This window comes from Pituophis catenifer, unplaced genomic scaffold (assembly GCF_029215685.1).
Source record: "Pituophis catenifer annectens isolate HBS135680 unplaced genomic scaffold, rPitCat1.0.hap2 SCAF_6, whole genome shotgun sequence".
In the NCBI taxonomy this organism is placed as follows: Eukaryota; Metazoa; Chordata; class Lepidosauria; order Squamata; family Colubridae; genus Pituophis; species Pituophis catenifer.
The window spans coordinates 1,783,990-1,799,323 of NW_027256886.1; the positions used below are offsets into that span (position 1 = coordinate 1,783,990).

General features: G+C 44.5%; 1 protein-coding gene across 1 annotated transcript in view; it reads right to left on the minus strand.

Annotated features, from left to right (window-relative positions):
* The window catches only part of ARMC9 (armadillo repeat containing 9), a 153,988-nt gene that overhangs the window by 44,009 nt on the left and 94,645 nt on the right, over positions 1 to 15,334 (minus strand). The window contains exons 18-19 of the mRNA XM_070946560.1: positions 10,180 to 10,270; positions 7,282 to 7,340 (exon numbers count right to left, since the gene is read on the minus strand). Coding sequence (XP_070802661.1) covers positions 7,282 to 7,340; positions 10,180 to 10,270 — 150 coding nt within the window. The remainder of the gene's footprint in view (positions 1 to 7,281; positions 7,341 to 10,179; positions 10,271 to 15,334) is intronic.

The following is a 15,334-nucleotide window of genomic DNA, read 5'->3' on the forward strand; positions in this document are numbered from 1 at the left end:
CTGAAGCGTTGTAGGGTTTCCTGCCTGGGCAGGGGGTTGGACTAGAAGACCTCCGAGGTCCCTTCCAACTCTGTTTATTCTATTTCTATTTCTAGTCACACGGTGGTTAAGTGAATCTGGCTTCCCCTGTCGACTTTGCTTGTCAGGAGGTTTCCAGAAGGAGATCGCATGACCTACGGGCACATGGCACTGCGACGGTCATAAATGCGAGTCAGTCGCCAAGCACCCGAATGTCATTCACGTCATCGTGGGGATGCTGCAACGGTCATAAGCGTGCAAAAAATGGTCCCTTTTTTCACTGCCGTTGTAACTTTGAACAGTCACTAAGCCAACGGTTATAAGTCGAGGACTATCTGCATCCTGTTATCATCCCAACCATCCCAGCCAAGAGCTGCATCCGATGCTTCCAGAGGGGAAGCAGCAGAGGAACCCAACTGCCTTCCAAATCGTGAAAGGACCTGGCTTGCCAAACTCCCGATAAACATCTGTCTTTCTGCAGGAAATGAAAGCGCTCTCCTCTGCGGTTGTGGCTGCTGAACCCACGAGACACAACTTAGCACGTGGTGAGTCCAGAGATCCTGTCACATTACAATGGCCTGTGACGTAGAAGGGAAGAGGACCTGGGCTCCATTGTGGCCGTACATCGAGGACTATCGATATTCCATCGATTAACGAACTGTTCTCAGAATCAGACAATTTCTCCTCGCTTCTAGGTTGGGATTTCTCCTTAACCAGCTTCCACCTGTTACTTCTCGTCCTGCCCTCTGGCCCCTTGGAGGACACGTTCCATCCTCTTTTCTCTGTGACGGGCCCTCATATTGAGGAGCGTAGCTCATAAAATCATCTGCCTCAATGTCCTACCTGTCAATGACTATTTCAGCTTCAACCGCAATAATACACGAGCACACAATAGATACAAACTCAAGGTAAACCGCTCCAAACTCGACTGCAGAAAATACGACTTCAGCAACGGAGTGGTCAATGCCTGGAATGCACTATCTGAATCTGTGGTTTCTTCCACAAACCCCCAAAACTTTAACATTAAACTGTCTACTGTCGACCTGACCCCATTCCTAAGAGGTCTGTAAGGGGCGTGCATAAGAGCACCAGCGTGCCTGCCGTCCCTCTCCTAATGCTCCCTTTAATTGTATTCATTTTATGTATTCAATTCATGCTTATACTTATATATATTATCTAATACGTACTTGACAAATAAATAAAAGACTATCATCAGCTGTCCGTCCATCCATCTATCCATCCCTCTCTCTCTCTCATCTATTTATTTATCCATTTTCTCTATCTATCTCTATTGTTACTACCTATGTCTCTCTCTCTCTCTCCCTCTCTCTCTATTTATTTATTGGTTCAATTTATATGCCGCCCTTCTCCGGAGACTCAGGGCGGCTTACAATGCGTTAAGCAATAGCTTTCATACTTTTGTATATACCTGCTTAGTAGGGCTTTCGCCCCCCCCCCCCCCAAGCAGTGTTCTTTTTTATACAAAGTCAGCTTATTGCCCCCACAAACTGGGTCCTCATTTTACCTACCTTGGAAGGATGGAAGGCGGAGTCAACCTTGAGCCTGGTGAGATTTGAACTCGCAATAATTGTAGGCAGCTCGCAGCTAAGTGCTACTTTAACAGCAGTTTAGTCCGCTGCGCCACCAAGGCTCTATCCATTATCTATCTATCTATCTATCTATCTATCTATCTATCTATCTATCTTTCTTTCTTTCTTTCTTTCTTTCTTTCTTTCTTTCTTTCTTTCTTTCTTTCTTTCTTTCTTTCTTTCTTTCTTTTAATTTGATTTATATGCCGCCCTTCTCCGGAGAATCAGGGCGGCTTACAATGCGTTAAGCAATAGCCTTCATCCTTTTGTATATTTTATACAAAGTCAGCTTATTGCTCCCACAAACTGGGTCCTCAATTTACCTACCTTAGAAAGGATGGAAGGCTGAGTCAACCTTGAGCCTTGGCGAGATTCGAACTTGCAATAATTGCAGGCAGCTGAATGTTAATAACAGGCTATTAGTCTGCTGCGCCACCAGGCTCTTTCTATCTTTCTTTCTCTCTCTCTTTCTCTCTCTCTCTCTCTCTATCTCATCTTTATTGTTACTACCTATCTCTCTCTCTCTCTCTCTCTCTCTCTCTCTCCCTCTCTCTCTGAAATTCATTTGCCACCCATCTCATATCCAAAGACTCTGGGGTGGCTTACACCATATAAGCAGACTTAGCTCCTGATAGATGACCTGGAGGGTACCCACCCTGCCTGTTCTCACGGGGCGAGCAGAAACTATTTTGGCCAGGCAGTTCCTCCAATCATTGGGCTCCATATGCCAGGAAGTGCTTCAGATAATAATAAGCAGCACCTTGAAATGCACTCGGAAAACAATTGGTGACCAAATAGGCACACCATGGCACAGCTATCAATGCTTCCGTTATCCTTGGCATGAACTAATTTTCCAGGAATTTGATCCGGTCAGGTTCAATAAAATTGGCCAGATATCACTGTATGCTTAACTATCTGATCACTAATAGTTTAACTATCTGAAAATCCGGGCCTTTCGCCGTGCCCTAAAAACTTTTCTTTTCCATCAAGCAGGGCTGGCGTGAAACACCCCCCCCCTTTTTAGCTCTTTTTAGCTTTTTAAGTGTAAATTGGGTTTTAATTGGATTGTTTTAAATTGTGGGCCAAAGCTGTATAATTCTTTTAATTGATTTTAAATTTTGTATTGGTTATGTTTTTTATCCTTGGCTGTGCACCGCCCTGAGTCCAATAGGAGAAGGGCGGTATATAAATTGAATAAATAAATAAATAATAATAAATAAAAGACAAATCGCCTTTAAACTGACCTCTTCAGTGTGGGTGTGTTGTGCGTGTGAATGTGTGAGTGTGTGTGAGGGGCCCGGGTAGGTCACATGTCAGCTGGAGAGGGGCTGCAGTGTGGCCTCCCCCACCCCAAGGCATCCCACGATCCGTTTAACGATCTCACAATGGGGAGAGCCAGCATTGTGGTCGTTAAGTGAGGGCATCACGTGGGTGTCCTGCTTAATGACCATGAGCGACCACCATCATTCCAACCTCCGTTGTGGTCGTAAGCCGAGGACTACCTGTAATCCTGTGTGTCTACAGAGGTGTCCTGTTGTCCAAACGGGTAGCAAAAATCCCTGGCCCCCCCCATGCTCAGCTAAGCCGCAACCTCTTTGGCCGAAAAAATGCTTTTAAAAGTTAAAAAAAAAGCCTCTGATGATTGTGCGGCTCAGCTGGGATCATCAGAGGCTTTTAAAAGCATTTTTTTTTTTACAACCTCTTCGGCTGAAGAGGTGATAGAAAAAATGTTTTTAAAAGGAAAAAAAGCCTCTGCCGATCAGGCAAGTCAGCTGGGATCGTCAGAGGCTTTTAAAAGCATTTTTTTAATAACCTCTTCGGCCGAAGAGGTGGTAGAAAAAATGCTTTTAAAAGTAAAAAAAAAAAAAAGCCTCTGATGATCGTGCGGCTCAGCTGGGATCATCAGAGGCTTTTAAAAGCATATTTTCTACAACCACTTCGGCCGAAGAGGTTATAGAAAAAATGTTTTTAAAAGGAAAAAAAGCCTCTGCCGATCAGGCAAGTCAGCTGGGATCGTCAGAGGCTTTTAAAAGCATATTTTCTATAACCACTTCGGCTGAAGAGGTTATAGAAAAAATGTTTTTAAAAGGAAAAAAAGCCTCTGCCGATCAGGCAAGTCAGCTGGGATCGTCAGAGGCTTTTAAAAGCATTTTTTTAATAACCTCTTCGGCCGAAGAGGTTGTAGAAAAAATGCTTTTAAAAGTTAAAAAAAAAAAGCCTCTGATGATCGTGCGGCTCAGCTGGGATCATCAGAGGCTTTTAAAAACTTATTTTCTACAACCTCTTCGGCCGAAGAGGTTATAGAAAAAATGTTTTTAAAAGGAAAAAAAGCCTCTGCCGATCAGGCAAGTCAGCTAGGATCGTCAGAGGCTCTTAAAAGCTGGCCGGCGGGAGGGGTGCATGCATGCGCAGCGGAGCTGAACTGGGGCAATGGCTCGCGTGCCATCGTTCGGAAGCTTGGCAACTGGTTCATATTTATGACATGGCGTTCCCATGTAACACCTCTCCTGCGCGAGCTGCACTGACTCCCGGTGGTCTTCCGGGTGCGCTTCAAGGTTCTGGTTACCACCTTTAGAGCGCTCCATGGCTTAGGACCTGGTTATTTACGGGACCACCTACTACCACCAATAGCCTCCCACCGGCCGGTACGCTCCCATAGAGAGGGGCTCCTCCGGGTGCTGTCGGCCAAACAGTGCCGACTGGCGGCCCCCAGGGGGAGAGCCTTCTCTGTGGGGGCACCTACTATCTGGAACGAGCTCCCCCCGGAGATACGGAGGATCCCGGATCTGCGCACCTTCCGCTGCGCCTTAAAGACCTTACTATTTCACCAGGCCGGCCTGGCCTAATTTTCCTCCTCTTTTATAAAAGATTTTTAAAATTTTAAATATCTTTTAGTATTTTATATATTCAATTTTAAATTGGTTTTAAAAGTTTGGGGTTTTAAATTTGTCGGGGCCAAAATTATTTAATTTGATTTTATTCTGTTTTTTAAATTTTGTATTGTATGTGTTTTTATTGTTTGGCTGTGCACCGCCCTGAGTCCTTCGGGAGTAGGGCGGTATAGAAATCTAATAAAATGAAATGAAAAAAATGAAATGAAATGACGGCGACAGTGTCCCCGGGTCGCGCGATTCTCCTTTTGCGACCTTTGCCATCAAGCAGAGTCAATGGGGAAGCCGGATTCACTTAACAACCGGGTTACTAATTTGACAACCGTGATAAGAAAAGTCGTAAAAATGAGGCAAAAACTCACTTCGCAAACGTCTCACTTAGCAACAGCAATTTTGGACTCAATTGCGGTCGTAAATCAAGGAATACCCGTATAGTCTGGGTCTGCAGGCCTCTTCGTAGCTAAGGAGCGATGTGCTTTTCCGCGCAATGATTGCACAGAAATTATGTATCATCACATTTTTTTTCCCAAGCCATTTCGAGAACCAATTCAGAAATGAATAAATGTAGAACACGCACTGAGCAAATAAAAAAACCACTTTTGTTACTCAAAGGCTCAAAATTCAAACTTGCTTTGCCGGTCCGCTTTGCCAATTAAAATTGGCGGCTTCTCAACAACACCAGCAGAGAAGTGGCTTTAATGTAAACATTGAAAAGTCAGTATTTTGTTTGACAACGAAGTAAGCCTCTCCTTTTCTTAGATGATTTATTTACCGACAAGGCAATACATATATTATTCTAATGTTCTCTTGAAGGATATCCCTATATAACCCATATTTTATTTTTTTCCGGTGACATCTGCAAGTTTGACAGCTTCTGATTTTAATAACTGTGACTTAATCACATAAAGCATAATTACGTAATTCCATTTGTTTTTTTGTTTTTTTTTTATTGGAATTATATACCGCCCTACTCCCGAAGGACTCAGGGCAGTGAACAGCCACAGAATAAAACACATAAATACAAAAAAATTAAAACAGAATAAAAACGAATTAAATAATTTGGCCGAGACAAATTTAAAATACCCAATAATTTAAAAACAAATTAAAAATTTACATTTAAAAGGGGAAAAGATTTAGACTCCAGCCCAAGTGGAATATTTGGGGTGATTAATGCAAACAAACGAGAAACGGAAATGAACGGAAACAGCAACATGATGACAATGTGGCTCAGATGAGCCATGTTCTTAAGTTTTTTTTTTAAAAAAAAGTGGTAGAAATTGCTTGCTTTAACCTTAAAAAGCCCTTAGCGTAAGAAGACGTCATCTATTGTTCGCATTGTTTTATTATTGTTCGCATTGTTTTATTCTCTGTTGTAAGCCGCCCGGAGTCCCTCGGGAGTTGGGCGGCATAAAAATGCGACTAATAAATAAATAAATAAATATCTCCAGTCTACAACGCAGCTCCTTTCAGCAGTTCCCAGAAGGCTCCACACCCATTTGCACCACTCAGGTGTCCCTGAGGACACAGGTAAACCTCCAAGTGGTCTCTAAAAAGGATGCAAATGACCAGCTGTCTGCAAGGAATATAAATCCTTCCGTTCCCCACCATCCAGTCAGAGCTGAAGAAGCTTCTTGGATGAGAAGCGAAATGTCTTCAAAAGAAAAACCAGAAAATCCAGTTGCCTCTTCGAAAAAAAAAAAAACACCTTTGGGATTTGCAAGATGGCGGGAAAAACAGATGTGGCTTTGATCCTTCCCCCTGGTCCTGCCATCTTGCAGATTTTGAACCATCCATACGTGGCTGGTGAGATTATTTTAGCAATTCTGGATGAGCGGACACATCTGGCCCTTTGATTGGTCCCTATCCGGCCTGTGTGGATTGCTTCTATTTTGAAGGCAACTGTTATGTAAAGGTTCCCCTTGCACATGTGTGCTAGTCTTTCTCAACTCTAGGGGGCGGTGCTCATCTCCGTTTCAAAGCCGAAGAGCCAGCGCTGTCCGAAGACGTCTCCGTGGTCACGTGGCCGGCATGACTCAACGCCAAAGGCGCACGGAACGCTGTTACTTTCCCACCAAAGGTGGTCCCTATTTTTCTACTTGCATTTTTAACCTGCTTTCGAACTGCTAGGTTGGCAGAAGCTGGGACAAGGAACGGGAGCTCACCCCGTTACGCGGCACCAGGGACTCAAACCGCTGAACTGCTTACCTGTCAATCGACAAGCTCAGCGTCTTGGCCACTGAGCCACCGCGTCCCTGCTATCCATCTATCTACCTATCTATCTGTCTGTCTGTCTGTCTGTCTGTCTGTCTGTCTGTCTGTCTCTGTGTGTGTGTGTGTGTATATATATATATATACAATATATATATTGTTGTAATATATATTACAAACTATTCTAAAAATACAAGTTCCAGGTATATTAGTAAAAAAAGAAGCAGACATACTGGGAACTCCGGAACTTAAGATTTTAAAATTTTAAAAGAATTAAAATTTTATTTTACTATTTATTTTATTTTAATAAAATTTACTAAAATTTTATTTTTGTCAGCCATCTGCTGACATCGTCAAAGATATATATATATTATATATATATTTAATTTAGGTATCTGCATGTGGGCATGCCTATATACCCTCACATCCCTTTGTCTTAGCCTTCCACAACAATCCCAGTTTCTCATGCGGCCACTTGGGAAAATTAGTTGCCCACAGAGACGATAAAGGCCAAGAAACTCTCATCTATCCTGTGATTATATCTAGATTTCCAAGGGTTTCGCATCCATACTCACTTCAGCGTTGTCTTCCTTTTCCTCGTCGTCAGACTCTGCGCTATCGTCCTGAGGCTCTTCTATAAGGGAAAATATAAATGCTTATAAATCAGCCAAAGAACCCCCTTTTTAATCCTAAATTTATTGTTTTTATAAATGGCTCAAGATGAGGAAGATGCCTAATTGTCCTTCCTCCCCCTATTTTCCCCACAACACCAACCCTGTGAGGTGGGCTGAGACTGATCCATAGTCACTCAGCCGGCTTTCATGCCTAAAGCGGGATTAGAACTCACCATCTCCTCTGGGACCAAAACTTTACAGCTGGGAATTATCCGGCCTTAAGATTGGAGCCATAAAGACGCTTAAATGAACAAAATGCCCTTTATAGATGTCTTAAATGAATTATTTGTATTATGCCACAGCGCTGGTGCTTGTTTCCAAACACAGGTAGTCCTCGATTTATGACCACAATTGAGCCCAAACTTTCCGTTGTTAAACAAGAAAGTTTTGCCTCACTTTATGGACTTTTCTTGCCACAGTTGTTAAGTGGATCGTTCCCAAGTTAAGTTAGTAACATGGTTGTTAATTGAATCGGGCTTCCCTGCTGACTTTGCTTGTCAGAAGGTCGCAAAAGAGGATCGTGTGACTCTGGGGCACTGCGACGACCGTCATAAATACGAGCCAGTTTGCCAAGTGTCCAAATTTGGATTGCGTGACCATGGTGATGCTGGAAGAGTTGTTAAGTGTGAAAAACGGTCTTTTTAAAGCCATTTTTCCCCCCAGTGACGTCGTAACTTCAAATGGATGCTAAATGAACGGTTGTTAAGTGGAGGGCTACAGCAGAGGTGGTATTAAGCCGGTTTGCACCGGTTCGCGCAAACTTTTGGTGGAATTCTGGCCAAGGTCACTGAACCAGTAACGGTAGCCGGCTGGCCATGCCCTCAAACTGGTCTCCCGTCGCCGCTCGCTTGCCCTGCCCGCCATGTTCGTCGCCGCCATTTTCTTCGTGCACGCACATCCCACTGCCTTGCAAGTCTAATGAGATGCGTATGCGCGAAGAAGATGGCGGCGACGGCAGCAGCTTTTTCTGCAACCTCTGTTATTTTTCAGCGGCCTGCGGCCAGCCACCACCTCTTTGAGAGCCACTTGCCTTCCAGACTCTGGACCAGCCGCCGCGGAAGGTAAGCAGCCCGAACAAAGAGGCGGTGGTGGGGGAGGAAGCGGGGCTAGGGCCGGGGCCGCTAAAGGAGGGGAAACAGGGTCGACTGGCGAAGGGAGGGCAGGGGTAGAGAGGTGGAAATTCCAAAAAATTTTCTAATTAAAATTAGAAATGGTGACTATAAAGAAGATATTTTCTGGAAAATTTGGAAACCATTCGTGGACTATGCGCTGGGAAAATTGGATGCTTCGGTACCTGTACCCCGAGAACGTGGATTTTGGCGATCATGAGGATATATCCGAAGAACCAAATCTTCCTTTCTTATGTATAGCACAGGGCGAAATATTGTATATGTTGTTTGTAATGTTAGTAATTAAAAAAAATTATTAAAAAAAAAAGAAAGAAAAGAAATAAATTCCAAAAAATTTCCTACCTTTTCCTGTGGGTGTGGCTAGGTGTGTGTGTGTGTCATGTGACTGAGTAGGTGTGAGTGACATCAAGTTGGCCACGCCCAGTCAGTCACATGACCCACCTACCCATGCCCACCGAACCGGTAGCGAAAATTTTTGACACCCACCACTGGGCTACAGGTAGAGAGATTTAGGAAAGGAGCTGCTGATTTGCAAAGCTAACGCAGGCACTGAAAACGAAGGATTTTTATTTCTATCTTAACAGGACTAGCGCCGACTGTTATGTGAACGGAGGGCGGAGCACGCAAGATAAAAACGATATAATCTGCTTTTAGGAAGCTTTGTTTTTAACGCGGAGCTCGTGTCCGCCTTTCCTCTCACCTGATTGCAGCTGCTTGATTTTGATTTTGATTTCTTTACATTTTTTTTTTTAAATTTGATTTATATGCCGCCCTTCTCCGGAGACTCAGGGCGGCTTACAATGCGTTAAGCAATAGCCTTCATATTTTTGTATATTTTATACAGAGTCACCTTATTGCCCCCACAAACTGGGTCCTCAATTTACCTACCTTAGAAAGGATGGAAGGCTGAGTCAACCTTGAGCCTGGCAAGATTCGAACTTACTTTAATTGCAGACAGCTGGTGTTAAATTACAGTGCCTTGTCTGCAGAGCTATCCAGGCTCTCTATCTCAGGCTCTCTTCCTTCCTTCCTTCCTTTCTTCCTTCTTTCTTTCTCTTCCTTCCTTTCTTTTTTTTTTAAATTTGATTTATATGCCGCCCTTCTCCGGAGACTCAGGGTGGCTTACAATGCGCTAAGCAATAGCCTTCATCCTTTTGTATATTTATACAAAGTCAGCTTATTGCCCCCACAAACTGGGTCCTCAATTTACCTACCTTAGAAAGGATGGAAGGCTGAGTCAACCTTGAGCCTGGGGAGATTCGAACTTGCAGTAATTGCAGACAGCTGAATGTTAATAACAGGGCGCTTAGACCACTGTACCATCAAGGCTCTTAATACATTTGACTTTTGATTAGTTTGTCAAAGTATAAAACACAAAGAAAAAACTAAAAAAAAGGGGGAGGGAAAAGAAATACAGAGCAAAGGGAGAAAAGGAAAAAGGCACAAGCCATTTCTATAACAACAAGCCTATCTAATTAACCAAAACAAAATCGAAGTTTCTTTTCTTTTTTCTTTTTCTTTTCTTTTCATCGCAAGCACAACATCCGGAAGCAATTTCAGAATAGGAACAAAGTTAGATTATCTTCTCTTCTTTGGATAAAAGAATCAATTTGTCCATCTCTGCTTCTCTTTGCTGCGGGGAATCGTATATCAATTTTTTTTTTTTTACCTGATTGCAGCTGCTTGATAATGAACTCAATCTGCTGGATCATATCGGCATTTCCTTCCTCGATGTAGCATCGGAGAATGTCTTCCATTTCCTGCACGGGTTGCAAAACAAACTTGTGTTAGTTGATCCGAGGGATGACCCGGCCCGGGGTCATTTTTGCCGGCCACGCACATAGGCCGGGGTGGGTGGGGGTGGGGGCAGGCAGAGGGGCACACCCAGCAGAAGAGGTCCTGTTTACAGAACAAACAGAAGGTGAACTCGAAGGGGCTGCCCCAGAAAAGGGGGGGGGGGGTCAACCTGTTCTCCAAAGCACCTGAGGGTAGGACAGAAAGCAACCGATGGAAGCTAATCAAGGAGAGAAGCAACCTAGAACTAAGGAGGAAATTTCCATTCAGCGAGAACAATTAACCAGTGGAACTACTCGCCACCAGAAGTTGTGGCTGCTCCAACACTGGAGGTTTTTAAAAAGAGATGGGACAGCCACTTGTCTGAAATGGCATGGGATCTCTTGCTTGGGGTTGGACTGGAAGACCTCCAAGGTCCCTTCCACCTCTGTTATTCTGTTATTCTGTTATTCTGTTATTCTGTTATTTATTTATTTATTTATTTATTTGTTTGTTTGTTTGTTTGTTTGTTTGTTTGTTTGTTTGAATTTCTATACCGCCCTACTCCCGAAGGACTCAGGGCGGTGCACAGCCATGAAATAAAACACACAGATATACAAAATTTAAAATCGAATAAAATGAATTAAATAAATTTGGCTGAATTAATACCCATAATTTAAAATACCCATATTTTAAAATACAGTAAAAATTTAAAATTTACACTTAAAAGGGAGAAGATTTAGGCGAGGCCAGCTTGATGAAATGACAGCGTTAAGGACTAGGGGAGACCTGATAGCTGTTTTCCGATATCGGAGTAGCTGCCATAAAGAAGAGGGCGGGTCAACCTATTCAGAGAGCACCAGAAAGCAAGACAAGAAGCAACGGATGGAAACTAACCAAGGAGAGAAGCAACCTGGAATTAAGGAGAAGCTTCCTAACAAGTGAGGACAATTAACCCGTGGAACAGCTTGCCACCAGACGTTGTGGGCGCTTCATTAGTGGAGGTTTTTAAGAAGAAAACTGGACGGCCACTTGTCTGAGATGGTATAGGCTTGTTACTCTGAATGAAAGCCAGCCTCTTTGGATACAGGGATCTCATCCGCAGCATCACAACCAGTATTTCAAGGCAGGGACCAGTGGTGCAATTTCCCCGGCGTAAAACAATAGCACTGAATGAAGGTTACACTGAGGTTACTATGGTTTTGATGGTGAAAAAGAATAAGAATAAGAGAAACCAGTGTTTCTCAACCTTGCCAACTTGAAGATGTCTGGATTTCAACTCTCAGAGTTGCCCAGCCAGGCAGGCTCATTTCAACCCTGAGGACCCAGATGGTTATGGGGCAAGACTCTGGAAACTGCTTAGAAAGGGCCGTAAAGCACTGCGAAGCGGTATATAAGTCTAAGGGCTATTCCATCCTTCCTTCCTTCCCTCCCTCCCCTCTCCTTCCTTACTCTCATGCCCAACTCCTCTCTTCCTCCTTTCCCTCCTTTCTTCTCTCCCTCCCTCTCATTCCCATCTCCTTCCTTCCTTCCTTCCTTCCTTCCTTCCTTCCTTCCTTCCTTCCTTCCTTCTTTCCTTGCTTCCTTCCTTCCTTCCGCCATGATGGCGTACTGGTTAGAATGCAGCATTTCAGGCTAATTCTGCCCACTGCCAGGAGTTCGATCCTGATCGGCTCAAGGTTGACTCAGCCTTCCGTCCTTCCGAGGTCAGTAAAATGAGGACCCAGATTGTTGGGGGCAAGAGGCTGACTCTGTAAACCGCTTAGAGAGGGCTGTAAGGCACTGTGAAGCGGTTTGTAAGTCGAAGTGCTACTGCCCTTCCTTCCTTCCTTCCTTCCTTCCTTCCTTCCTTCCTTCCTTCCATCCATCCATCCATCCATCCATCCATCCATCCATCCATGGTGGCACAATGGTTAGAATCAGTGGTGGGTTCCTCCTGGTTCGGTCCGGTTCGGCCGAGCCGGTAGCGATGACGATATGATGTCACCGAACCGGTTCTCCCCCCCTGCCCTCCCACCCCGCCACATTATTCTTACCTTTTATTTGGTCCCACCCCCAATCTATTGCTGCCTCCCGAGTCCCAGCTGATGACTAGAGGGAAAAAAACTGTTTAAACTCTTGGCGCGCGGCTTCAAAGGGCCGCCCTACAGCTGATCAGTGTTAAAAGCAAACAAATGAGTCAGGTCGTAAGTGCGAGGACTTGGTCGTAAGTGTGAGGACCTTCCAGAAATGACTCTGACCAGCTAGCCACGCCCACCTAGTCACATGACCTCCAAGCCACACCCACAAAATAAGCCATGCCCACAGAACCGGTAGTAAAAAAATTTAGAACCCACCCCTGGTTAGAATACAGTATTGAAGGCTGACTCTGCCCACAGCCAGGAGTTCAATCCTGATTGGCTGAAGGTTGACTCAGCCTTCTGCCAGGGGTGAAATCCACATTTTTTAAACTACTGGTTCTGTGGGCGTGGCTTGGTGGGCGTGGCAGGGGAAGGATCCTGCAAAATCCCCATTCCCTCCCCACTCCTGGGGGAAGGCTATTGCAAAATCTCCATTCCCACCCCACTCTGGGGCCAGCCAGAGGTGGCATTTGCCGGTTCTCCGAACTGCTCAAAATTTCTGCTACCGGTTCTCCCGAACCTGTCAGAACCTGCTGATTTCACCCCTGCTTCTGTCCTTCCGAGGTGGGTAAAATGAAGACCCAGATTGTTGGGGGGGGGGGCAATAGGCTGACTCTGTAAACCGCTTAGAATAGGGCTGTAAAGCAGTGAAGCGGGATATAAATCTAAGTGCTATTGCTGATCTCTTCTATCCCTAAGTGAACAGTTCACAGAGCAATTCCCAGAATTAAAAACAAAGAAAGAACGTGAATAATCAAGGAGCCTGGATAGCTCAGCAGACTAATGCATTGTAATTTAACACCAGCTGTCTGCAATTAAAGTAAGATCGAATCTCCCCAGGCTCAAGGTTGACTCAGCCTTCCATCCTTTCTAAGGTAGGTAAATTGAGGACCCAGTTTGTGGGGGCAATAAGCTGACTTTGTATAAATATACAAAAGGATGAAGGCTATTGCTTAACGCACTGTAAACCGCCCTGAGTCTCCGGAGAAGGGCGGCATATAAATCAAAATTAATTTTTTTTTAAAAAAAAATTAAATATATAAAAATATATTCCAGCCATCCTCCTGTCGGGAATTTTGCTCCAGCTTGCATGTTTCCCTCTGCACCTCTAAATAAGATTGCCTTCAAATTCATGGCCAATAAAAGGCTTCTCTTGCAGAGGGCTGTTTTGTCTTCTAAACAAAACGACAAGCCTTTCAAATCCTACAAACGACCGGGCGATGGAAAAATGTGCCATTTGAGCCTCCCGTTAACCCCCCCCCCAAAAAAACCCTGAGTCTTCAGAGATAGCCTGGGAGAACAAGCAAGGGAAGATAAATATCGCAGGAAAGTGGACGGCATCATCCATCAGGCTCTGAAAACGATCCCACATAATGGCCGAGAAAGTGAGAACTGGACGCATCGGGGCTGAGATATCAGCTTCTGTACAAATCGGAACAGATTCCGGTTTTTTTTTTTTTTTGTCTGCCGTTTAGTGACGGGAAACTTATCTTTCCTAAATAGCCGGCAGCATTTCTGCCGGGCGGACGATTTATCGCCTGCCCCATTCGTCACGACGCACGACCAAAATAACAAAATGAAACCCGCAAAGCTTTCAAGTTGCCACCCGCCATCTCTTGCTTTGACTTACAATTCGATCACGGTTCAAAACATTGTCAAGTCAAGTAAAAGGCCCAACAGCCTCAGAAGGAAACAAACAGGAGTCATCTACTATATACAGTCTAAGCACTGTAAGAGGCACCATGTAGGATAAACGGGTTAAAGACTAGCAGAATTTAACCATGAACACCGATTAGCAGGTAGAAAACAGGATGAAAACTCCTTAATTTCACAACACGTGGACAAACTCGACTATAGTCCAACTGGGAAACTGTAAGGATCCTACACCAAGCCAAGTCCAAAATACGGCCATCAACAGGCACATAGAAATATCAGCCATCAACAGGCACATAGGGAGAAACAACGTCTACACACCATTGAAGAGAGACAATGAAAAATCCCAAAAGGAAACAAAAAAAAGCAAAACACCTCTTTACCAGGAATCCAGATAATCAGAGATTAACACCAAGATTTTAATTATTATTTATTTATTCAATTAATTAATTTTTATACCGCCCTTCTCCCAAAGGACTCAGGGCGGTGAACAGTCAAAATAACATATATATATAAAATGTGAAATAGAAGCAATTTAAAATAATTAAGCCAATTTGGCTCATCAGTTAAGTTAAGATCTTCAGAATAAAATTTAGACAATAAGAAAAATTTATGCCAGCCCGGCTTGGTGAAATAGAAAGGTCTTAAGTGCACGACGGAAAGTACGGAGATCTGGGATCATTCGTATCCCTGGGGGTGTCCTGTTCCAAAGGGTAGGTGTCCCCACAGAGAAGGCTCTCCCCCTGGGAACCACCAGTCGACATTGCTTTAGTGACGGTACCCTGAGAAGGCCCACTCTGTGGGAGTGTACTGGTTGGTGGGAGGTTATCGGTTGCAGAAGGTGGTCTCGTAGGTACCCAGGTCTTAAGCCATGGAGCACTTTAAAGGTAAGAACCAACACCTTGAAACGCACTCGGAAGGCCACTGCGAGCCAGTGCAGCTCGCGTAGGTGTTACATGTGAGCGCCATGTCGCTCCCAATATCACCCACACGGAAACATTCTGGACCAGTTGGAGCCTCCGCGTGCACCTCAAGGGGAGCCCCATGTAGAAAGCATTACAGTAGTCCAGCCGAGAAGTGACGAGGGCATGAGTGACTGTGCATAAGGAGTCCCGATCCAGAAAGGGTCGCAACTGGCGAATCGGGCGAACCTGATAGAAAGCTCTCCTGGCCACGGCCGTCATATGCTCTTCTAAAGATAGCCGTGTGTCCAAGAGGACACCCAAGTTGCGAGCCCTCTCTATGGGGGCCAATGTCTCGCCCCCCAGGAACGATGGT